At 52.7% G+C, this 25,609-nt stretch overlaps 1 protein-coding gene across 1 annotated transcript in view; it reads left to right on the forward strand.

Moving 5' to 3' along the window:
• The window catches only part of SH3BP4 (SH3 domain binding protein 4), a 98,243-nt gene that overhangs the window by 61,757 nt on the left and 10,877 nt on the right, over nt 1-25,609 (forward strand). Inside the window, exons 3-4 of the mRNA XM_040231819.1 lie at nt 15,137-15,387; nt 20,739-23,098. Of these exons, the coding sequence (XP_040087753.1) occupies nt 15,270-15,387; nt 20,739-23,098 (2,478 nt within the window). The 5' untranslated portion in view covers nt 15,137-15,269. The remainder of the gene's footprint in view (nt 1-15,136; nt 15,388-20,738; nt 23,099-25,609) is intronic.

Consider the following 25,609-nt stretch of genomic DNA (forward strand, 5'->3'; position numbering starts at 1 on the left):
CCAGAATCGTGGTGAAACTTGCTTGTTTTCCAACCCCCACGTACTTGGTTGCTGCAAAGAAATGCCTCTGCAGGGCCCATGAGGTGGCAAGGTTTTCTGCAGAAGCACTCCGGGTCTGTGGGTGCCATTCTCCGCCGACGTCCAACTCCGCCTTCGGGAATGTGGGGTGAGCAGCACTCCAGCCGATGGCCTGGGAGTTTGGGATCTTAGGAAAGAACATTCCAGAAGTGTCGGGGTAAGACCACACTTTGCAGAGGCCGGACGCTCATTTGCTTCTTGAGTTCCGGTTGTGTCAGCTGGGACAAAGAGGGGCTGGAAAAGAGGAATTCCCGGGAGGCGGGAGGCCACGCCAGCTGAGGAGCGCAAGGGGCTGAGGCGGTGGATCAGTGTCCTCACTCCCAGGAGGCTGTGTAACCTTCCAGGGGCCCCCAGAGCACACTGCCGCGGACTGGGCTCAGCACAGCAGAGCTTCTGTCTCTCACGGCTCCGGAGGCTTGAGGCTCAGGGCTGCGGTGGCGGCAGGGCTGTCTCCTTCTGAGGCCCAAGGGAGAAGCGTCCTGGGCACCTCTCCTGGGCTTCTGGACAGCCGCCTCCTCCCCGTGCCTCCATGCCACCTTCCCTCTGTGCCCAGCGTCCCCGTTTTGTAAGTATGCCTGTCATATTGCATGGGGGCCCGCCCTCATTGCTTTATCTGAACTCGGTCATCTGCAAAGACCTTGTTTCCAGATAAGGTTGTGTTGGCAGGTAGCGGAGGTTGGGACTTCAGCATCGTCGGCAGGGGACACAGTTCAGTTCATAATGTGAGGGTAGGAGAAAGGTGTGAACATGTGTGACTGCTCAGGACTGCTCTCCCCAGCCTGGTGGTTTTTAGGTTTTAGCTAAGAGATGCTTGCTCAAGTGCCTGACCTTAACCCTGTGGCTGGGCCTTAAATAGCTCAAGGTAATGGAAGTTAGGTGCAGTGATATTAAACCTTCACTACACACAACCCACAGTTGTAATAAATAGCAGTGGAGGTAGAATTTATGAAGTGATCAGTAATTTATAAAGAAAGTATATGTCCTCATTTAATAAAGCCTCTATAAACCAGCAGAGCAGGCAATGGCACCCCACTCCAGTACTCTTCCCTGGAAAATCCCATGGATGGAGGAGCCTGGTAGGCTGCAGTCCATGGGGTCACTAAGGGTTGGACATGACTGAGCGACTTCACTTTCACTTTTCACTTTCATGCATTGGAGAAGGAAATGGCAACCCACTCCAGTGTTCTTGCCTGGAGAATCCCAGGGACAGGGGAGCCTGGTGGGCTGCCGTCTATGGGGTCACACAGAGTCAGACACGACTGAAGTGACTTAGCAGCAGCAGCAGCTATAAACCAGCTGGGCTTCCTTGGGCTTCCCTGGTGGCTCTGAGCAGGTAAAGAATCTGCCTGCAATGCAGGAAACCCGGGTTTGATCCCTGGGTCAGGAAGATCCCCTGGAGAAGAAAATGGCAACCCACTCTAGCGTTCTTACTTGGAGATCCCCATGGATGGAGGAGTCTGGCAGGCTACAGTCCATGGGGTAAGAAACAGCCAGACACGACTGAGCAACTGCGCACACACACACACACACACACACACACACACACACTGTTCTGGCACTCATTTTTAAATAAACAGACCCACCATATTTCTGGAGGAAAAGATAAAATAGTAAAAAGTTTTCAGTTCTCACCAGTGCCATGCCAGCAAAAAGCAAAACCCAGTGGGGTTAATTTTTCTGAAGGAATGAAAAGGTGGGAAAGACATATCACTACATTATTCTGAAGTTCATTTGGAAGGAAAAAAAATAGGTAAAAATAACTGATAGGAGGCTTTGAAATAGAAGGAGTCGTGGAGGCTAGTCCTCCTAGATGGCCAACTGTGGTAAAACTCTGGGAATTACATAAGGACTGGTGTTGTGATAAAAATAGGCAGACTCACGACACAGAATCGGGCGGATTCAAACCTTGGTATCTATACACATTTAAAAAGCACCAAGTGACATCACGGAGAGGACAGATTGTGCAGGAATTGGTGAACGGGTAATTGCCTAGCTGTTTGCTAATTAATTTTGTGAAGTTCCTCTCTGAGCAGCCAAATAAATTCTTTGTACATTAATGTCAGTCCACACGCCATTTTTTTTTTAATAGAGGAAAATAGATGTGAATGTTTATCAAGTTTTTCAATGGGGGAGGCTTTTCTGCGCTTCAGTGTGAAATCACAAAGGAAAGATTGACAGGGTGAGATAATTGAGACTTCATTCAGCTAGCAAATGGATTCATGTGTGTGAGCAACGGTGGGGAAGATATTTGTAACTGATAGGACATTTCCTGGAGAAGGAAGTGGCAACACACTCCAGTATTCTTGCCTGGGAAATCCCATGGACAGAGGAGCCTGAAGGGCTACCGTCCCTGGGGTCATAAAATTCTGATGCAACTGGACGACAACAAATGAAATTTTACAGTCTAATCGAGTAAAGGATGCGTAATGATAGTCATGAAGCAGCAAACAAGATGTAATCAACATTTGAACATTTTCTGATAGATGGTTTCGAAGGAATGTGGAGTTAAACTTGGTATTTCATCGTCCAGTTGTCAGCTAAGCGAACCTTTTCTTGAACCTCCATCAGAAGGGTGGGAAGGAATGTCTGCTGCTGTTGGGAGGGTAACTCTCTACAGCTTTCCAGGAAAGAGTTTGGCAACGCTTCATACTCTACTAGAAATTCATCTTAAGAAAATGATCCACAGTCTGGAGATTAGGGATGAAGACGGCCACCACCCTGCCGTGTATAGCCGCAGAAAGCGGGGAGTCTGTGGGCGAAAGCGGGGAGCCTGTGGGCAACCACAGGTCAGGGTGCTCCCCCCTCCACAGACCTGGAAACAAGCCCGGTGAGTCCTTTGTGCCCAAGGACATTGTGCAGCCCAAGCTCCTTTGTGCTGTGTCTTTGCTGATGACTCCCCATCGGGAACGAGTGGTTCCAACACGTGTGAGGACTCCCCCCACCCACCACCAGTTCCCAGACTTGGGCTGGGAGTCCTGCAGTGCGGCTGAATTCAGACACTGTACCTGGAGATGAGCTCAGGTCCCCCGGGCCGGGTGCTCAGTCCCACAAGACTGCTGCCACCGCCCCACTGCAGATATTCATCGCAGGTCCAGGTTGTTACATGTGCTTCTGACCAGCTGGCTGGAGATTGCAGTTTCCCATGATCCCCTCCTTGGGTCTGATTAATTTGCTAGAGAGGCTCATGGAACTCAAACATTTTTCCAACAGGGTAGATAGGATATAATTCAGGAACATCCGGACAGAAGAGCTGCCTAAAGCAAGGTATGGAAAAGGAGGCAGGGCTTCCACTCCCTCTCCTAGCACCCCCTCCCCAAATCTCCACTTGCTCACCAGCCCTGAAGCCTTCAGAACTCCAGCCTTGGGTTTTTACAGAGAGCTTATGGAGAAAGGGAAAGTGTTAGTTGCTCAGTCATGCCCGACTCTTTGTGACCCCATGGACTATAGCCCACCAGACTCCTCTGGTGGGATTCTCCAGGCAAGAATACTGGAGCAGGTTGCCACGATCTTCTCCAAGGGATCTTCCCGACTCAGGGATCGAACCTGTGTCTCCTGCACTGGCAGGCAGATTCTTCACCGCTGAGGCACCAGGGAAGCCCATATGTATATAAAATAAATCACACTATCGCAAATCAGATAGCCTGTGTTTCCTAGTTGGTAGAATCATGAGGCCAGGAGGAATAGGAACTCATGGAGCTAGAATTGGGAAGGCTGGCTTTAGATCCATGGGGATTAATGAATGCATCATTCTAGATGCTCAGTCAAGTGTTTGAAAGTGTAATCAGCTTGGCAGATGGCATACTGTTGTTATACATACTTAGAAAATGGTCTTGCAAAGCTGGAAATGACCTGCTGGAATCATGGTGTTTGGGAAGGAGGATGGAAATTTATTTTATAAAATGTGTGTGTGTGTTTTAATTACAAAAAGTAGAAATTTTAGAGAAAAAGAACTAAATGATCCATACGCTTGCCACATGGACATAATCACTATCAGCATTCAGTGTGAAATTGACTCTTCTTTATCTAGCAAATACACATTTCTAAGAACAAATTATTGTAATATTTGTGGGTTTCATTTTTCTCAAAGTTCTATTGTGTGGATTTTCCATTCTTCTGAGTATTAGAAAATTAATTTTAACAGCTGCATAAACCCAGGCTGGAGTTAGAACACCCTCAGGCCACATGTTAATTGTTTCCATACCTGCCAAAGGAGAAGGGGGTGGAGAAGGGGAATGGCATCACCGACTCAATGGATGTAAACTTGAGTGAACTCCGGGAGTTGGTGATGGGCAGGAAGGCCTGGCGTGCTGCAGTCCATGGGGTCGCAGGGAGTCAGACACGGCTGAGCAAGCAGCTGAACAACAGCAGCTCTCCTGTACCACTGTAAACACCGCCATGCGGAAGTCGCCTGGCCTACAGCTTTGCTCTCCTAAGGACAGAGAGCCTGAGGGGCAGTGGAAGGGGCGCAGGAATAAGAGTCCTGTCCTCTCTCCTTCCCTTAATAAATACTGAAGAAGTGTCGAGATTGGTGATTGGTTTATTGCCCAGGATATCTCAACTAGCCATGGACACGGCAGGTTTTCTGTAAAGAAATTCATTCATTCCTTGAGTTTCATCTGTTGCTTACTATGCCAGTTGCTGGCTCTTAGATAAGCAGGTGAATGAAACTGACGCAGTTCCCTTGGGTGCTGGGGAGGGCCTGGCTGAGGGGCAGCAGTAAGCCCCTCGTCCTCAGGAGCCAGCCCTCTCTTCCCAGGCTCGCGGACAGGCTCTGGGGTTAGTGTCAGCCCTGCACTGTATCTGCTGGTCGTTTTCAGCAGTGCCTCCTGGTGGGTGTGGCTTTGTTCTCTGCCCGCTCATCACCCTCCTCCCACCCCCATCCCTTTGCTTTTAAAAAATGTTTTAAGTTAATATATACTAGAAAAGATTTATCAGTCTAAGGAAGACTTTTTTAAAAAAAGGAAAAAACAATCTAGAAACTTCCTTTTTAAAGCTATAGAAAGCTGCCTTTAAAATAATTTTTTGAATAAGCTTACGTTGTTAGAAAGTAGGTTGGTTTAAAGAGAAGTGTTAAATAATTTGATTTTTTTTTTAAAGGAAAGCAGTAAATCAGAGACTAATGCTTGGAAACCACAAGTCCTCCCAGCACTGATGTTTTGCGGTTTGATTGACTGTGTCAGATGAGAGTCAAGAATCTGAGTCTCCCTCCCTCCGGCTCATCAAGTGAATGGGCCTCTCTTCTCATCTCTGTTATAACATCTTCAGAGATAATCACGCCTTTTCTTTCTCGTTGCTGGCTGGGTACCAGAGTGGGGAAGTTTTTCTAGTCTGGGCTGATCACAAGATTTTACTTCCCAGCCTGTCTGCCACAGCTCTTCCCATGTGACTCGGTGGGGGCAACCCCACCCCACCAGAGCGGCTAAACCCCGTGCCTGGGGAGCACTCGACATGCACAGGTCGGGTCCTCTTTGAACTCCCTGCGGTCGTCAGCAGTGGGGTGAGGGCACAGGAGGGCAGGTGGATAGAGGGTGTCCGTGTGGCACATGCAGTGTGCTGGCAATCCAAGGCATGCAGGCTTCTCGTCCCGTGCAGGCTCAGAAGGCGTGGGGCAGACCTCAGCCCTCCCCTCCCCTCGGTGTCAGCTCCTTGCACGTTGTCGCGCCAGCTAAGTGATGAGCAGTCCAGGGAAGAGACTGGATCTCCATCCGCTTGTGACTTTGGTGGTCCCCCGATGCACTGTGATGCTGAACAAATGTTTGAATGAAGCATTTGTCTGTTCAGCAGATGGACTAAACCCCAGCTGGGGCCAGGCCCATGTGCTTGGTGCTGGACGATTACAGAGGAGCGAGGTATCCAGTTGGCTTCCGAGGACGTGAGGGTAGCTGTCTAGAAACTATGAAATCGTGTGCAGGATCACAGCTCTGATGCCCAGAGTGAAAGCAGTAAGTGCCCAGACAAGATGGTGGATAAAGCCCAAGAGAGCTCAGAGAAAAGGTGGAATTCTGTCTTCCAAAGCACCATATGATGAGGGTCCTCTCAGATGCGTAGGTTTTAACAGAGCAGAAATTGGGGGCTCCCTTGGGTCATTTAAGTCCATGGGGTGGAAAGAGAGATGGAAGCTTGAGATTGCAAGGTGGTCAAGGGATGTTTAGAGCCAAGTGGGAGAATTGGTCACTGTGCTTGGTGAGCTCAGGGCAGACAAAGGTGAGTGTAATACGGACATGGAGGGTGGCTTAGTGTAGAGAGGGTCTGGAAAGACAAGCCAGGTGTCGGTTGTCTTCTACAGACTGTAGGAGCCCCTGAACGGATTGAGATTGTTGTTTTGACTCAAGGAAATGGTGGGATTGGTCCAGCCCACCCCAAAGAAAAATTCTACAGCTGGGCATCCAGGAGGCTGGAGGCAGGAGGCCAGGGAGTAAGAAGCTCAGGCCCTGCAGAGGCAGTGGAAGGCACTTGGCCATCGCTTCCCCTCCCTGACCCTTGCCCATGACCCTGCAATTCTCCAGTCTCAGATTTTCTTATTTTGTCACTGGCCAATGAAAACACTGGGGCTTCCCCCATAGCTCAGTGGTAAAGAATCCTCCTGCCAATGCAGGAGGCACAGGCTTGATCCCTGGGCCAGGAGGATCCCCTGGAGGAGGAAATGGCAACCCACTCCAGTATTCCTGCCTGGAAAATCCCATGGACAGAGGAGCCTGGTGGGCTACAGTCTCTGGGGTCACAAAGAGTCGGACATGACTGAGCACTAGGTGAAACGCTGGGTCCTCAGGCTGGGTCCTTCCAGCCATCACACTTGACACCATAAAAGCAGCAGTTGGAAAGTGGTGCCCACAACACCGAGGTCCCTCCCGTGCACCCCGTAGAGCCCATGGGGGGTTGAACTTGATCACCAGCTTTGGGTGAACAGAGTTAGGCCTTGAACATGGACACATTGCCAGCCCAGTGTGCACAGAGCCTGTTCTAGAAGCAGGTGCAGCTCTCAGCAGCTGTTCACCCAGGAGATGTGGTCCCCTGCTCGGGAGATGCCCAGGGGCCAGGACGGATGATTCTGCCCACGAACCTCATTACTCTGCACAGACAGCCGGCTGCGGGGTGCTCTGATACCTCCCTCCCAATGCTTATCTCCTAAGTTAAGGTCCTCGTTGAACCAAAGCAAAATACGTCGCAGACAGACACTGGAACAAGCAGCTGGGCTCCCCGTGGTCCCGATTCTCCGATGGGACCGTGGGCTTTACCCCCAAAGGAGGCAGCCTTTCTCCAGGCCACACCAGAGGGCAGCACCGTGGTCCTTCATCTCTGCTCCAAGTGCATGCAGGACGCAGAAAGGTTCTGAAGGTGGGAGGAAGTGTCCCGCCCCACGACAGGAAGGTTCAAATTTCCCTGTGCGGGACGGAGCTCTCCTACCTGGAGCCCGTGCGTTCCCAGCCAAGAGAGCAGAAGCCGGGAAGGGACACCAGTCACGTGCTGCCTTTTCACTTGGGCCGGTTGCCCAGACTGGCCAAGGTCAGGGTCAGGAAGTCAGGAGGCAGAGGGAGATAGGGTGCTGTTTAGGCTGGGGGATACATCTCCCTCTCTGGCTGTTGGCGTTGGAGGGAAGAGGGTGTTGAAGAGGCTGTTGTAGACGTTTCCAGGCGTGCAGACGGGCTCACACTCACCTGCTGGGTCACTACCAGCCCGCTTCCCTCAGGGCTCTGCCTCGATCCCGGGGAGGAACCCATAAAGCTAGGTTCCTCCCCGCAGCCTTGGCCGGGTGTGGAGTGTGGGCCTCTCTGCGGCAGCCGGCTCAGCCTCAGCCCCGGACATTGGGTTTCTTCTGGCTGCTTGCTGGAAGCGGATCTCCTGGGGGAGGGAGGGAGCGTAGCTCTGGTTGACTTAAGTCCTCGGGATCACACTCTTTCTTGGGCAGAGAGTGGGGGGGTGGGGAGGCGATGTCAGACGGGATGAAGTGTGTGTCCACAGAGCCTGCTGACCGAGGCGCCCTGGAGCCGGTCGAAACTCGTGCTTTCTTTTCAGCCGGAGGAAATCTGATGAAATCCACATGATACTCCCACTCCAGAAATTAAAATCCGACGTGGAGAGTGACTCATCTTAAAAACAAGGCATGACCGGAATCCACCCAGGGGAGGCCGAGGGCTGTCTTGGCGCCCGGGGCCTCCCGCAGCAGGGGTCCAGGCCCAGCGCCTGCCTCCTGTGCCTTCCTGGGCCGGGTCATCCAGCGGGCCTGGTGCTTGGCTGGTGCACACACTGGGGTCCCGACTGCAGGGCGTCTGCACGCCACAGATGCTTCTGTCCTTTTTCCTGGTTGCTTTTTGTTGCGTTTCTGTATAATTTTATTTCACTGATTTATTTTTTGGCTGTGCTGGGTCTTTGTTGCTGCACGGGCTTTCCTCTGGTGGCGGTGCCCGGGTTTCTCACTGTGGCTTTTCTTGTTGCAGAGCATACGCTCTAGGCCTTGGGGACTTCAGTAGATGAGGCACGTGGGCTCAGCCGTTGCAGTTCCCGGGCTCTAGAGCCCAGGCTCCGTCGTTCTGGGCTTAGTTGCTCCACCGCTTAGGGGATCTTTCTTGATCAGGAATCAAACCTGTGTTTCCTGCATTGGCAGGCGAAGTCTTACCGTGGAGCCACCAGGGAAGCCCAGTTTGTTTTGCTTTTTAATTGTTCGTCGGGCAGAATGTTGGCACATAGGCCCCCCCCACAGTAGTATTCTGGGATTCCAGGATCCTGGGAGTGACGAGTCCCCTGGGGCAGCTGAGCAGCTGTGTGTGGGTTCCTGACTGTGCCACCAGCATCTGTAAATAATTGTGACCTTGTACGAAGGTGTTGGCTGTCCAGAAGCCAGCCCCCTAGTTACCAGGGAGGCAGCTGGCAATGGGCTCCTTTCTCTCTGAATGAATTGGCCTGTATATAAAGAAAAGAAAACCTCATTAATTGTGAGTCAGACATTAGTAAGCTTTAATGCTCCCTCCTGACTCTGAGACCTGACTTCTACCGTGTGGGGGTGATCCCTGAGTCAGGAAGATCCCGTGGAGAAGGAAATGGCAACGCACTCCAGTATTCTTGCCTGAAGAATCCCATGAACAGAGGAGCCTGGCGGGCTGCAGGCTCCTTTGTGTGAGCACACACCACTGTGCACCCCTACTGTGGAGAGCCGGGGAGGGAGGGGCCCTGGGGAGGGACAGGGACTTTGGGGCTGGTTGAGTGAGCCCTTCTCCTGTTGACTAAAGGTAGCGGCTTTGGGGAGGAGGCTTGGGGCAAACCCGGAGTTGGGTTTGGACTGGGAGGAACAGGATGCCTGCTAGTCCTGAGGGGAGCCCCCGGTGGCCACGTCTGGAGCTTGGGGCCACTTGTCAACCAAGCGGGGACCCTGCAATGTCCCGCTGTGCCGCGAGACCACTGGGCACTTGCATTTAGTGCTCCTTAGAGGTTTTCTCTTTCAAAGAGACAGATACACACATATATTCAAACCTTCATTCCTGACACATCCCTCCTGGAGAGGCGAATGATGGAGGCTTCCTAATAATACTTCCCTAATTTTGTAAAATGTTTCATTTGGAACATTTTCAAACCCATGCCTAAATAAGATAATAGTAAAAGGAATACATAAGGAAAGTAATAATGATAAAAAATAATAAAGTAGAGAAATGGTAAAAAAAAAAAAAGTAGAGAAAGCATAATGTATAGTAATATATAGTAATAGTATGAAAAGTGAAAGTCGCTCAGTCATATCCAACTCTTTGTGACTCCATGGGCTATACAGTCCATGGAATTCTCCAGGCCAGAATACTGAAGTGGGTAGCCATTCCCTTCTCCAGGGGATCTTCCCAATCCAGGGATCAAACCCAGGTCTCCCACACTGCAGGCGGATTCTTCACCAGCTGAGCCACAAGGGAAGCCCAAGAATACTGGAGTGGGTAGCCTATCGCTTCTCCAGGGGATCTTCCCAACCCAGGGATTAAACCCAGGTCTCCCACATTGCAGGCGGATTCTTTACCAGCTGAGCCACCAAGGATGCCCTGGGAATAGTATAACAGATGGTAAAATACAGTGTTGATGAACCTTGGTGAACTCACTGCCAAGCAGATCAGAGCATCAGGCCATTTACCCCCACCTTATTATTATTATTATTTGAATAAAGCAAGGACTAATTCAGGGGGCGTGGCTCTTGACCTTGGGCCACTTGAATCGGAGGTTCCTCCAGGAGAGGAGCAGAACTCCTCTGCTGGTTGCAGGGCTGAGGCCAGCCCGTGAGTCACCTGGAGCTCAGCTTGCAGGGCCGTGGGGAGGAGGGTGGAGCCCTAGGAGGGTGGGGAGAGAGAAGACAGTTTCCAGGAGGCACAGGGGAGGGCACCGAGCAGATTCCAGGGGCAGAAGGTGCAAAGGATATGCAGGGTGGGCGGAGGAGTGGTCCCCGGTTCACGCGGGGTGGAGGTGAGTAAACCCGGATGCCCAGGTGAGCTGCACGATGGGGGTGCTCTGAGTACCAGGGCGGGAAGTCCACCTTCGAAGGTTTAAATGCAGCAAACCACACCCGGCGGGGTGCGGGTCGGGGGGCGGTTTGAGCTGGAGGGACCTGTGAGAAAATTAAGGGCATGGGCTTCCCTGGTGGTTCAGATGGTCAAGAATCCCCTTATAACGCAGGAGAGCTGGGTCCAATTCCTGGATCAGGAAGATCCTCTGGAGAAAGGGCATGGCAACCCACTCCAGTATTCTTGCCTGGAGAATCCCACTGACAGAGGAGCCTGGCGGGCTACAGTCTACGGGGTCGCAAAGAGTCGGACACGACCGAGCCCGTTTCCCTTTCATTTCATTTTCATGGATTGGACCAGGGTGGTAATCAGGGGTCTGACAGCCAGGAGCAATAAAGTGAGCTCTGGTGTTAGGCAGGCGGGAAGCAGGGAGCGTTTTTTTTGCAGCCACACCTCCTGGCGCCCTCCTGGCTGGGTGGGGTGGAAGAGTTCCTCCAGGCATCTCTGGAGGAGGAGTTTCACAGCCTCACCGTGAACCCTCACCCTGACGGTTTCAGGTCGGGAGGTGCCGGGAGGAGCACACCCAACAGGCGTGGCCCGGCCCAGCTCTTTCTCTGCTGTGAAGTAACATCCCCAGGTGAAGACTGGTGTCTGGGGTGGATGTCAGGACTGCCCTGGGGAAAGTAGCCTTTCTGGGCTTTCCACAGGGCATTGAGTACTCCGGACCAAAGGGCCCCGGTCCCAAGGAAGGGCGTGAATGAGTGCGTTCATCCTCCTGTGAATGAGGCTCCTGGTCATTGGGGAATCAGGCCTCAGTCCTCAGCTCTGGCTGGTAAGTGGCGACGATGTGAGGACCACACAGTTGGTGGCTTCCAGGTTCCTTGCACGACAGCCGCAGTGAGGGGTGTCTGTACTTTACAAGGACCACAGGTCTCTTACTGTAACTGCCAGCACGCTTTCTGCCTGCACTGGCTCGGGGTCATGGTTGTATCTGCCATCGATAACACAACAGAAACAGGGATCAGTCTCCCGAACTCCCAGGGGTGTTCTGTGGTTTGTTCTCCTGCCCACCCTGAGGCCCTGGTTCCCCATCAACTGCCTTCTTGGCAGTGACAGGGGCGGCGGGAATCCAATCACTCTTAAATCTCTGCTTTTCTTGGCTGCTCCCACGAGGCCGTGTGTCCTCTTTGGGCCTCAGCTGACTTTTTGGCCACCAGTCTCCCAGCCCTGCGTAAAAGCCCATCCAGACTTCATCCAGCTCCTCTGTTGAGGACATGGGTGTCTGTGCAAGGTTCTGAGGGGGTGGGGCTTGTCTGATATCCCCTCTCCGTTGCCAAGTCCACTTGAGTCTGTCGCTGGCTTCTCCTAAACTGTGTTAGCAGTCTTCAAAGACAAAACAGCATTGGTGCTTCCAGCCGTGTCATCAGCAGCCAAAGTCATCTTTCTGGATCAGAAAGCTTCGGTGGCTTTCCCGTGGCATCCAGGGCCGAGACTGGCCCCTGCCTTGCCTCTCCTGCGGTGCTCAGCCGCCGTGTCGCCCAGACTCACGGGCCCTGCTCTGCCTGGCACTGATTCCTCGAACTTTATAACCCTGGGCCGCTTCCCCTGCTCTGGGCAGCCAGCCCGTCTCTGGGGACCCTCACCGGTCCCACAGGCCCTGGGGTCCTCAGGAGCAGTAAGGCCTCATGACTGAGCCCATCCTCACTTTTATTTATTCCCTTTGCTAGATGCTTCCCCAGATGTGAGCGGCGGCTCAGTGATGCTCCAAAAGGGAGGTGAGGGAAGGCAGGGGGCGGGGGCAGCTCCTTTCATCCTGATCTCTCAAAGCTGAAGAGAGGTGATCAGGGTGAACTGCCCTGGGGAGCCCCAGGGATCCTGTTTCCAGGAGCACACTGCTGCTGGGGTTCCTGGGTCCTGACCAGGAGCCTGTGGGTGGGAGGGGCGTTGGACTGGGGGGCGTGGGGCAGGAAGTGCGTCCGACTAAGAGCGTGACCCCGAGCACCGTCCCTGGTGCTGGTGAGTCCTGGGAGCAGCCTGGCCCGGTGGGGGGAGGGCTGGCAGGTTCCACAGCTGACGGCATCTCCTGGCTTTAACCAACCCCCACCTCCTTTCCCTGTTGCTGCTTCCCCAAGAGGCCGGGAATCCCAGGTAGGAATTGTCCTTAGTTTAAAAAAAGCCCACCTGTCAAACACAGGTTATGGGCGCAGAACCGTCACAGAGTTCTCCCCGTACCGATCCACCCGCCCACAAATCCCATTTCATCCTCCGCGTTGATTCCCTCCAGGAAATGAGGCTTCGACTTCTGGATCCGAAATGTTTTCACGTCCTCTCATCTCAGGGCCCTAGGCTGCCTGGTCACTGGCCATCCGGTCTGGCTCTGACGGCCTCTGCATAGTCGTGTGGCCGCCGTGGCTGATGGGGAAGTGAGGCTGTGTCCCCACCTGGAGGGTGGGCTCTGGGTTGGGGGCAGGCTGGGGGGCAGGAGACCAATCCCGGGACTGGCTTCAGGCCCTCCTGCTTCCAGTCCAGGTCCCTGCCACCGTCCTCTCTCATGGAGGCCCAGCTCAGTTCTCTGCAGAGAGGAACCCGGGCGTGGGGCAGGGGAGTCCGAGCATGTGGTCAGTTGTAACCTCACAGGGAAGGAATGGAAGTCATGTGGGAGCCACTTGATCAGGGAAACCATCCAGGTGCTTCACCCCATCGTCCTTCAAATATCTGGCATGCCTGAGAGTGCTAGTGTGTGTGTGTGTGAGATGGGGCAACTCCAGAGGCTGCAGGACACCAGGATGGGAGACGGGTGGAAGGGACCACAGTCTGGGCTCAGGTTGGGCCTGCTTTTAGGGAAAGTGTCCCACCAGGGAGCCGACCGCTCCTGACCTGCCCCTTGTGCACACACCCGCCCCACCCCCGGCCCCAGATCTTGGGTTAAGGGCCTCATTCCTGGCTGTCTTCTCGCTGCGTCCTTACCTCACCTGGCAGGCAGCAGAGAGAGAGAGGCAAGCTCTCTGGGGTCTCCTTCTGTAAGGGCACTGATTCCACCCACTTCACCTAACCGCACCCCACCCCCTCCTCCCCTCCTCATCTCCAGATATCCCTGCAGGGTGTCAGAGCTCTGACAAAAGAGATGCATTCAGCCCACAGCCAGCCTTCTCCCCAGGCTGCAGGAATGTGGCATCCTTTGAGACGGCCTGGACTCTGCCCTTGAGCCACTGCCCATGGGTCACTCAGAGCCAGGATTGGGGCTGCTGATAGGGGCTATGGAGGCCGAGGCGGGGGGTCCAGGAGTCATGGGGTCCGGCCCCTCATTCTCAGCACCTTCCCCATGTTATCTCTCTCTCCTTCAGACAAATCAGGACGGCGCTCTCTCTGTCCCACATTACCAACATGAAAGCGAACCTCGTGTAAGGTGCTCAACACGGGCTCCTCCCCAGCAGACAGCACACATGCAATCTGGGTCTGCCCGCTGCACACAGAGCCTGGGGCCAGGCTCCGTCCTGCCCACCGCAGCATCGCTGCGCAGGGCAGTGCTGGGGCCCCAGGTCCCGCTCATGAGTAAGGGCGACCCTCCTGCGTCAAGACGATGCATCTCCCGCTGTTTGTGCACGGAGCAATCCAGGAAGAGGGGCCCTGCAGCCAGGGTTCGTGAACCCGGCTCTACTGGGTGAAATTCACTTGCCCTCGGTTGCCCGCTGAGCTGAGTGCGGTGGTCACCTGTGGCCAGCCGGAGCAACATCGGCCCAGGTCTGCCCTGGGAGAGCGTGTGACCTTCTCTGCTCTGAAGTTGACTCCTGGATGGTCCTTTCCTGTCCGTTGGTCCAGTTGCCTTGTTCACAGCCAGTTGCCTTGTTCATCTCCAACTACCACCCCCTCCCCTGTCACACACACACACATACACACACCTGGGTGCCCCTTCCCAGGAAAACCGAGGCTTCCGAAGGGAAGCTGTGTTCTTTCCCACAAAATCTTCCTCTCCCGGTGTGCTGTCAGCACGGGGACTCTTAAGTGCAGCAAGTTCCGTCTGCAAAAGTCTCACGAGAACACCTTGCCTGCACAGGTGCCCACGTGTGTGTTGTGTTGTGTTTATTTGGGGGTCCAGGGAGGATCTAGGGGAGTGTGTGGGCAGGGAGTGGGCCCTTCACAACCACTGCTGTGATGTGAAGCACAGCCCGCCCCGGGTTGGAGTCAAGGGGACCAGTCACTTTCTGTACACACTGAGCTCTAGTCCCCCTTTTCCGAGCCCTGGAACTAGCAGCGTGGACAGATGCTGTTTTGTCCTCGTCTTTGGCTATAATGAATGGGCCAGCCAGGTGCTCGAGCAGATTTCACAAACCTCATTGTGGCCCCCCAGCAAGAGGGGGTGCACAGAGCGGGCCAGGGGACACTGCTGGGACTGTGTGCACGCAGAGACCCATGAGACAGGCATAAGGGGGGCATAGAAGCTGGAGCCTGAGCCCTGCTGTGTTCTCTTGGGCCAGGAAAAATGACACGGCCTCTGGAAGAACGAGGAGTCCCTCTTGCCGTTGATTTGCTCTTTAACCCGTGTCTTTTCACTTGCTCCAGGGAAATTTCTCTTTTTCTTCCACCCCTCACAGGAAGAAGCACATTGCCAAGCCGACGCCGTCGTGCAGCATGGTTGCCTGAGACAGCAGCTTCTGCACTCACTGGAATAACTGGAGGGAGAAATATGAAACCTTAGCCCGTCCGCCTGGGGAAAAGCGTTTCAGGATGGCGGCTCAGCGCATCCGGGCTGCCAACTCCAGTGGCCTCCCGCGGTGCAAGTCCGAGGGGACCCTGATTGACCTCAGCGAAGGGTTTTCAGAATCGAGCTTTAATGATGTTAAAGGTGAGCTCCCGGGAAAGGCATTGGCTCAGGGAGAAAACGCAACATACAAGCGCTCAAGACCCACAGACTCTCCTAATTACAGGCTGTCAGGTTTCACGTTCAGATAACTGAATCTGAGCTGCCTAAACTTCGTCAGGTTATGGATTCAGCCCTGGAACGACAACCTCATGTTTGATTTGGTTTTGATGTGCAGGGAGGTTGTTTTGAATTTTCCCCTTAGTAATGAAACAGCTTCTTAATGAAGAATATTCTTTCTCTTTGCGTGAGTTTTGGTGACATTAAGACAAGAGCATGGTGGAACAGAGAACCAGGGGGAAGGAGAGTGTGGTGAGCCAATGAGGTCCTGAGAGCCACTGGAGAATGGAAGGGTGGTCTGGGACAGGGGTCAGCATGCCTTCTCTGGAGGAGGCCACAGGGTAAATACTCAAATCTTTGCAGGCCATACAGCCTCTGTCACAGCTGTTCAGCTCTGCAATTGTGCCGAGAAAGCAGTCATAGAAGAAAGTAAACAAGTAGGCATAGCTGTGTTCCAACAAAACTTGACAAAAACCACCACCTGGATCACAAAACAGCTGACAAACCCAGGGGCTAGAGTTTGCCCACCCCTGGTTTAGAGGTGGACCTGGGGTTTAATTACTGAGTCTCGGTTTTCCTAGCAGCTCCATAAAACTGGGCTGGAGATGAAATCTATTCTTAGACACTAAAGAGGATGCTGGTGGGTCATTTTTCTCCTAGAATTCATCCTGCCCTCACTAGCCATCATGGTGCGTCTCCTGTGAGGTTCCTGGCATCTTACATTTCGTCATCATCATCACCACCACCATCAGTTGACTTTGCCAGTGAATTCTGTTGAAATGATCCACTGTGCTGCCTACAGACAGCTCAACAGCAAAAGCTTTCTCTTTACCTTTATATCGTTAGTCCCTGGCACAAAGTCGGCGCTAAATAAATATTTCTTGAGCTAAACTGCCTTCTCCCAGATAAAATCATGACACTTTACCCTGATGTAGTAAACATATGTGCACGTTTCTGCCTTTTCTCTTCCGTTAATCCTCAACTTCTTCCTCTTCCTGTCTGTGCTTTATTCTTGTGGCCCTGAGTATAGCTTTAAATGTTCTTCTAAAGAAAAGACTAGCCAAGGAATCATGCGTGTGTGCTCCAAGGCACTTCATTTTTGTCTGACTCTTTGTGACCCTATGGACTGTAGCCTGCCAGGCTCCTCTGTCCATGGGATTCTCCAAGCAAGAATACTGGAGTGTGTTGCCTTGCCCTTCTCCAGGGGATCTTCCTGACCCAGGACTGAACCCGCATCTGTTACATCTCCTGAATTGAAGCCCCAAGGAAGCAGGAGGCTTTATTAATAAGAGCAGCGGACCTATTGGGTGTTGCTATAAATAATCGAGCCATTAATTTTTCGTAGTCGGGTACTGGGCACTGTTTTCCTTATAACCCAGCTACTCACAGTTGAAGCGGGAAACTGGGAACTTAAGTTGTGGGGTTTGGGCTAGGGATGTTGAAATGAAGGGAAGAGAGCAGAACGTTGAAAGACGATGACGCTGATCCTAAAAGAATGCTGCAGCTGGGAAGGAAGGCAGGCGAGACAGCTGGGACTGTGAGGCAGGGCCAGTTAGCTCAGGGGGATGGAGTGGGGAGAGACCCCTGGACCACACTCCCGAGGGGGCAACCAGTGGCCCAGGCAGCATTTCAGCCCAGCAGCTCCCTGCACATCCTGATGATAAAGCCAGCTTGAAGGTGGGATCTTATTTCAGGCAAAATATCTGGCACAATGTCTTCCACACCTAACAAATGTTTTTTCCTGTATAAGAACCAAGGCCTAAGGGTAGGAAATGTATCATTCAGTAAGTTGAACCTCCTGACACTCAGGGATATTTTTTTGTATTAAAAATCAAGGTACCTGTGAATCTGGGCAGCACTCTTCAGAATTCATTAAGATGGAGCTTGATAGGGATTTTCCTGCATCTGACTTAATGGAAGTCCCAGCCTCTTGTCCCCGGGTGTCTGTGGCACTCAACTGATAAAGAGGCAGGTCTTAGGAGGGAGCTCACCCCGAGGTCCACCTCCGCAGGGTCCCGACTGGAAGGGGCGCGGTCTCCCATCAGATGAGCCTCATCCTTAAGTGAGGTCTGCAGCCACTCCTCTCCTAAGAAGAAAGCTTGGAATATTAAGTAAAACCATTTTTATTCTTCATTTGCTCTGATACATTTTCTCAGGCTACATCCTGCTTAATAGCTTTGGTTTTTAATTTTAAAAAATATTACTGTAAGATAATTATTCTGGAGGAACGTAATAGGGATATAACTTTTGAGGAAGTCTAACAAGATTTTAATAGCCGGCCAGCTTTCTTTAATTTTCGTTTGGTTTTAATTTTTATGTGACACTTTCATGAGACGTGTCAAGGAAACAAAAAATTGTTGTATTCCTGGAGCCTGTGACTGGAAAACAAAGTAGCAGGGAAGATCTTATGCTATCCTTGGACCTCAGCTGACCCAGCTCCCTTCTTCCCACCCCGCCTCGAAGCTGTTATCTTTGGCTTGGCTGTTTTTATTCACTCCCTCCTTTCTGTGTTAAGTGATTTCTCTCCAGTGTGATTTTACAGAAGGGCAAAGCCAGGGGAATACTAACTTTGACTTCGGCCAACACCTTGTTTCAATAACATGGATGTTGCTTCTCTGCTGTAAGCAACTACTGTGAGCAAGACATACCCTAACGGAGCATACAGCCTAGTGGGGCAATGGAACCCTCCCCCCAAAACCAAAATAAATATGTAGGGACATTTTGTATTGGTTGATGATAAATGCTATGGAGAAAAATTAAATTAGGAGGGGGCTCGATATGTTTATTGCTTTCTTTTTAAAACTTTTTATTTTGTATTGGGGATAGCTGATTAACAATGTGATAGTTTCAGGTGAACAGCAAAGGGACTCAGCCATACATATACATGTATCCATTCTGCCCTGAACTCCCCTCCCATCCAGGCTGTCACATAACACGGAGCAGAGTTCTCAGTACTATACAGTTGGTCCTTGTTGGTTATCCATTTTAAACATAGTAGCATGTACATGTCCATCCCAAACTCCCTAACTATCTCTTCCCTGCAGTAACCATAAGTTCATTGGTTTTGTGAGTCCTTTGCTTGGACTAAGTATCATTATGTTCATCACTTCATCAGCATCATCTCATTTAATCCTCACCAGAGCCCACTGAGGATAGATGGTTTATCCATCATGAACAATCCCAGGCTCCAGAGATCCCACAGCTGCAAAAGTGAAAAGAAGTTGCTCAGTCGTAATCCAATTCTTTGTGACCTCCTGGACTACACAGTCCATGGAATTCTCCAGGCCAGAATACTGGAGTGTGTAGCTGTTCCCCTCTCCAGGGGATCTTCCCAACCCAGGAGCGAACCCAGGTCTCCCGCACTGCAGGTGGATTCTTTCACCAGCTGAGCCACAGGGAAGCCCTAAGGGTGCAGATTAAAAGCCCAGGTCTGATGATCCCAGAGCCAGATTTTCTCTGACACCCCAGACTTGGTGGTAGGTGACAGCCTCCCCAAGGCCCAGGTACACACCCTGCCAAGCATATCTCTGTAATTTAGTTAGTGTAAATAAATAGAAACTTCCTACCTTATTTCCTGAGACTTTGCTGAAGAAATACAATATAATTTATTATCATTTCCTTTATACAATTTAATTTATTATTATTTCCTTTAGGAAAGGGAAATGGGCAGGTGAGTTTTTTTGGCAGGACTGCTGATTTGATAGACTAGTATATCTGTCGACTTAGTCATACATTAGACAAGATGAAAGTGTAATTCCACTAAAAATGTCCTGTCTTTGCTTGTTCATTTAAGACAACTAAGAAAATCTGCTTTCATTTTTCTGTAACAGGAAGGCAGCAAACTCTGTAAAACAAGGCACAGCTGGGGTGAGGAAGGGAGCCAATATATGGGGTTATTTCCATCAGAAAGAAATGTCTTCATCCTCTTAACCCTAATCCTCTACTTAGGTATATGTACTTTGTCACCTATGGGAGGTTTTTAATTATCTGTTATTTTTCAAAATACATTCTGCTTGTTTAGATGACTTTTTTTTCTGCTGTTCCAATTGCTGTCTACGTTGGTAACACATAGTTGGACACCAAGAGCCATAAATTACCTTGAGTCAATTGTTTAAAGTGTTGGCATTTTTTCAGATTGCTTAAAGAGTTGTTCAAAAGAACGTGAATTATGACCGAACCTCAACCTTTAATTTTCAGGGGATGAGAGAGAAATGATTTCATGGTGTTCTTCTGAACGATTGTTTAAAAGAGGCTGAAAGAGACCCGACTCAAAAATCTTATTTCATATAAACAGTTTGATGAAAAATGGGTTCAACTTGGGAACCAGGAAACGGGTCTGATTATCAAGGGTACGTTCCCCTCTGTTTATGTATTTCATTTTGAAGGGAGAGAGTGGAATTGGTTTTTAGACACAAAGAGATTTCTGCTGGAGGGCTTTTCTGGTCTTTGGTTACATGCATTGGGTCATTTAACACTGTTTTTCTAAATCACTTTCAACTTCTCTTTTGACCTAGCAGCAGTCCCAGTAAGTTAGTTAAATCAAGAAAAGTCCAGTTAAAAGGAGATGTTTAAAACCCCAGTTGTTGTTGTTCAGTCAATAAGACACATCTGACTCTTTGTGACCCCATGGACTACAGCACTGCAGGCTTCTCTGTCCTTCACCATCTCCCGGAGCTTGCTCAAACTCTTGTCCATTGAGTCTGTGATGCCGTCCAACCATCTCATCCTCTGCCGCCTCCCTCTCCTCCTGCCTTCAGTCTTTCCCAGCATCATGGTCTTTTCCAATGAGTCATCTTTTTGCATCAGGGGGCCAAAGTATTTTTGTAACTTCAGCTTCAGCATCAGTCCTTCCAAAGAATATTCAGGGTTGATCTCCTTTAGGACTGACTGGTTTGATCTCCTTGCAGTCCCAGGGACACTCAGGAGTCTTCTCCAGCACCACAGTTTGAAAGTATTAATACTTCGGCACTCAGCCTGCTTTATGGTAAAACCCAGGACATCGGATAATTCTATCATGCTGATTTGTATTTCTGTGGATGGTGGAGAGGCTTTCTACCTGACTTAGACTGTGATTGGGATGTGATGGAATTTGGGGAGAATTCAGCCAGGTGAATCAGACCCCAGATTTCACTGGTTGGTTTCTATCAATTATGCCTGGCTTGTTGTCTCCATGTCGGGGGTGATGGTTTCCCAGGCTTCTTTTCTTTGTGGCTTGGGACAACATTCTGCCTCTTCTTGGGAGCCCACCCTCACCTCCTGTTCTTTATTTTGCACAGTGCCTTCTCCCAGTGCCTTGCTCGTCGACAATCCCACACCCTTTGGAAACGCGAAGGAGGTGATTGCAATCAAGGACTACTGCCCAACCAACTTCACCACCCTCAAGTTCTCCAAGGGCGACCACCTATATGTCCTGGACACTTCGGGCGGGGAGTGGTGGTACGCCCACAACACCACGGAGATGGGCTACATCCCCTCCTCCTACGTGCAGCCCTTAAACTACCGGAACTCCACCCTCAGCGACAGCGGGATGATTGACAATCTTCCAGACAGCCCGGATGAAGTCGCCAAGGAGCTCGATTTGCTCGGGGGATGGACGGATGCCAAGAAGGAATCCAGCAAAGCCTACAGTAATAATCCTTTCTGGAGCGGAGTCCAGACGAACCCGTTTCTCAACGGAAACATCCCGGCGATGCCCAGCATGGACGAGCTGGCGCCCAGAAGCGCCGTGGACTTGCTCCTCTTCGACACGGGGACATCCTCCTTCACCGAGTCCAGCTCGGCAACCACCAACAGCACCGGCAACATCTTCGATGAGCTGCCGGCCGCCGGCCGCCTCCCCGCGGAGCCGCCCGTCAAGCGAGACAACCCTTTCTTCCGAAGCAAGCGTTCCTACAGCCTCTCGGAGCTCTCCGTGCTCCAGGCCAAGTCCGATGCGCCCGTGTCCTCAGGGTTTTTCACGGGCTTGAAATCGCCGGCCCCCGAGCAGTTCCAGAGCCGCGAGGACTTCCGGGCCGCCTGGCTGAGCCACCGGAAGCTGGCCCGGTCTTGCCACGACCTGGACCTGCTGGGCCAGAGCCCTGGGTGGGGCCAGACCCAGGCGGTGGAGACGAACATCGTGTGCAAGCTGGACAGCTCGGGGGGCGCCGTGCAGCTGCCCGACGCCAACATCAGCATCCACGTGCCCGAGGGCCACGTGGCTCCCGGGGAGATGCAGCAGGTCTCCCTGAAGGCTCTGCTGGATCCCCCGCTGGAGCTCAACAGCGACCGGTGCAGCTCCATCAGCCCAGTGCTGGAGGTGAAGCTGAGCACCCTGGAGGTGAAGACCCACCTCATCCTGGAGATGAAGGTGTCAGCCGAGGTGAAGAGTGACATTTTCAGCAAAAGCACGGTGGGCCTCCAGTGCCTGAGGAGCGACTCCAAAGAGGGGCCCTATGTCCCCATCCCTCTCGCCTACAGCTACGGGGACACAGTCCAGGTCCAGCTGGACAACCTGGAGCCCTGTATGTACCTGGCCATCGTCGCCCACGGCCCGAACATCCTCTACCCTTCCACGGTCTGGGACTTCATCAATAAAAAAGTCACCGTGGGTCTCTACGGCCCCAAACACATCCACCCGTCCTTCAAGACAGTGGTGACCATTTTCGGGCATGACTGCGCCCCAAAGACCCTCCTGGTCAGCGAGGTCACCCGCCAGGCCCCTACCCCAGCCCCAGTGGCCCTGCAGCTCTGGGGCAAGCACCAGTTCGTTCTATCCAGGCCCCAGGATCTCCAAGTCTGTGTGTTTTCCAACATGACCAACTACGAGGTCAAAGCCAGCGATCAGGCCAAGGCCGTGAGAGGGTTCCAGGTGAAGCTGGGCAAGGTTAGCCGCCTCATCTTCCCCATCACATGCCAGAACCCCAGCGAGCTCTCCGACTTCACACTGCGGGTTCAGGTGAAAGACGACCAGGAGGCCATCCTCACCCAGTTTTGTGTGCAGACCCCCCAGCCGCCCCCCAAAAGCGCCATCAAGCCATCCGGGCAGAGACGCTTCCTCAAGAAGAACGAGGTGGGGAAGATTATCCTGTCCCCGCTGGCCGCCACCACCAAGTACCCAACGTTTCAGGACCGTCCCGTGTCCAGCCTCAAGTTTGGCAAGTTGCTCAAGACGGTGGTGCGGCAGAGCAAGAACCACTACCTGTTGGAGTACAAGAAGGGCGACGCCATCGCCCTCCTCAGCGAGGAGAAGATCCGGCTCAAGGGGCAGCTTTGGACGAAGGAGTGGTACATCGGCTACCACCAGGGCAGGGTGGGCCTGGTGCACGCCAAGAACGTGCTGGTGGTGGGCAAGGCGCGGCCCAGCCTGCTCGCGGGGCCCGAGCTGAGCACGTCCGTGCTGCTGGAGCAGATCCTGCGGCCCTGCAAGTTCCTCACCTACATCTACGCCTCCGTCCGCACGCTGCTCATGGAGAATGTCAGCAGCTGGCGCTCCTTCGCTGACGCCCTGGGCTACGGGGACCTGCCACTCACCTTCTTCTGCCGGGCTGAGCTGGACAGCGAGCCCGAGCGGGTAGCATCCGTCCTGGAGAAGCTGAAGGAAGACTGCAACAACACGGACAACAAAGACCGGAAGTCCTTCCAGAAGGAGCTCATGATGGTGAGTGGCTGGCCGGGCATGGCTTCGTGGAGGCTGGGAGCCCAGTGTGGCCTTAGAGCCCTGGCACACGCGCGCACGGGTGTGGTTTCCTCAGTCGGTGGGCCTGGGGTCTGGGGCCCCTCTCTGCTCCCGGACACTCACATACACCTGGGGACAGGCATTTACGTGGGCCTCGGGGAGGGGAGCCCCAAACAGCTCAGCACCACCGGGGCGTGAGGGTCGTTCAGGTCTCCTCCCGCTGAATTTGTGAGCTCCTCAGAGGTCCAGAATGCATCTCCCCCTGCCAGTTGCGGGGGTTGGGGCACAAGGGGGCCCTGTGTCCACCTGCTCCTGTTTAGATCTCCTGGGAGGAAATCCATCCTTTCGTCAGATCTCCAGGGGGACCTGTGACATAAAAGTTTGGTGAACCACTGCCCCAAAGTCTAACTGGATCACAAGGTGAATTTTTCTCTCTGGTTCTTACTTGAAGGTTCTACCCTCCTCAGCATCATTTCCTCTTCCTCTGTTTTGCTTCTGTTTGATTTGGGGCGACATTGTGGTTGTTATTGTTGTTGTTCAGTTGTTGACAGGTCCAACTCTTTGCCACCCCCATGGACTGCAGCACCCCCGGCTTCCTCGTCCTTCACTATCTCCCGGAGCTTGCTCAAACTCATGTCCGTCGAGTGGGCAGTGCCATCCAACCACCCATCCTCTGTCGTCCCTTTCTCCTCTTGCCCTTAATCTTTCCTAGCATCAGGGTCTTTTCCAATGAGTCTGCTCATCAGGTGGCCAAAGTATTCTTGGGGCTTCAGCATCAGTCCTTCCAGTGAACATTCAGGGTAATTTCCTTCAGAAAATTCTCTGTTTTTGCCAGCACCACTGGGAACTGGAATCCTAAGTAAAGAGGGGGCAGTTAGAGCCCCCCCTGCTGGTTCGAGCTTATAAACCAACCGGAAAGCGCCTTCTTTACCCATTCACAGCTTGTAACAGGCCTGGGCTCTGCGCTGGTCCCTCTAACTGCCGGTGCAGTTACCTGGGAGAAGCTTGATGCCTTCTGGGCATCCCTGGTTGAATTCATGCCAGCAGACATTCTGTTGATTCTTTCTGTAACAGAAGCCGACTCAGTTCCCTTCCCTGTCCCCCGATACGAACACGCCACTAGTTTTTGTTTCCGTGGGAAGCCGGTGACTCGGTCATAACCTTTTTTTTCCCCTCGTTCTGCCCATTCCACACAGCCCTTTTCACCTCCTAAGCCCTGTAAGGTAGGACTCCCAGCGCCCCTGCATTTCTGTCACCTCAGCTCCCCTCCTTCCCCCAGCACGTGCCGTTCTGAGTGAGTGCCTGTTGGAATGGACGGGCCTGGCGTGTTTGTGAGGGTGTGTGCGTGGATGGAGCTGTTGCATTCACATCCCGTGCTGCCCCCTGGGGCTGGGGGGTGCAGGAGGGATACGGTCCACGGGGGCACGGCCCCTGCTGCAGGGAGCGTGAACAGCAGCCTCACAGAAAGCAAGGCATCAAGAAAGACCCCGTGGCAGTGGCCCCACAATAATACAAAGTGCCAGACACATGGAACAGGATAAGAGCCTGACTTTGCCCACAGGAGGGAGACCGGACCTGGAGGTGGCAACCAGGAGGTCACCGAGGGCATCCATCACTGATGGTAGCTTGGGGGAGGGGGGATGGGCAACAGAGGAACCTGCCCATCCCCCCCCTGGATGGGGCTCCCGCACAGCAAGGAGCTAGGGACCCCCTTCAGGGCTCATCCCGCCAGCCCACCCGTGAGATCAATTCTCGAAGTTTGTGTCCAGCCTGAGTTGCCCGGTGCCCTCGTGGATGGACCTCGTGCAGGGGGGCAGGAGGGAGCCACCAGCAGGGATTCTCCAGGATGGTGGAGTGCTGTGCATTCATGGACCATGAACGGTATTTAATCTTTCCTTCCTCACAGCTGGAAATCGTTCCTTGAATGGGGCAGGATGAATGAACCTGGGCGGACTGAGGAGGCCGTGCTCAACTTCCATTTCCAACTTGTTTCTTTTCATCTTTTTGTTCAACTTGGGGAGCTTTCTCTGAGAGCGGGTTTTTCGGGAAGCTTCCTTGGGTTAGTTGGGAGAGGAGTGGGGTTCCATGTGCAACTCGGACCTCCCCCCATCCCCTGCCAGCCCCACACCCCCAGGACTCCCAGGCAAGGAGGAAATGAAACCCGACCTTGGCAGGAGCGTGGCCCCGGGACAAGGTTGGATTTGCGGTGCAACCGTAGAACTGGTTTAGCAGTGTTTCCCTCTCCTGCCCCTCCCCGGCTCTTCTATCGCCTCATCTTGTGGGCTGGCAGGTTTGAATGGTTGGCCAAACTTCTAGAAACCACAGGCTGATTTATCCCAGCGTGTCTGGGGAGTCGCTGGAAACCAGGTGTTTTATTTCCAGGGACTTAACAAATCACTGGGCAGTCAGGCTTCCTGTGGCCTCAGTGGCTGATTTAAACCACCCCTCTCTCTCCAGCCCTGTCACAGGCAGACCACCTCTTCCCCACCCCTC

Source organism: Oryx dammah, unplaced genomic scaffold (genome assembly GCF_014754425.2).
Source record: "Oryx dammah isolate SB20612 unplaced genomic scaffold, SCBI_Odam_1.1 HiC_scaffold_28, whole genome shotgun sequence".
In the NCBI taxonomy this organism is placed as follows: domain Eukaryota; kingdom Metazoa; phylum Chordata; class Mammalia; order Artiodactyla; family Bovidae; genus Oryx; species Oryx dammah.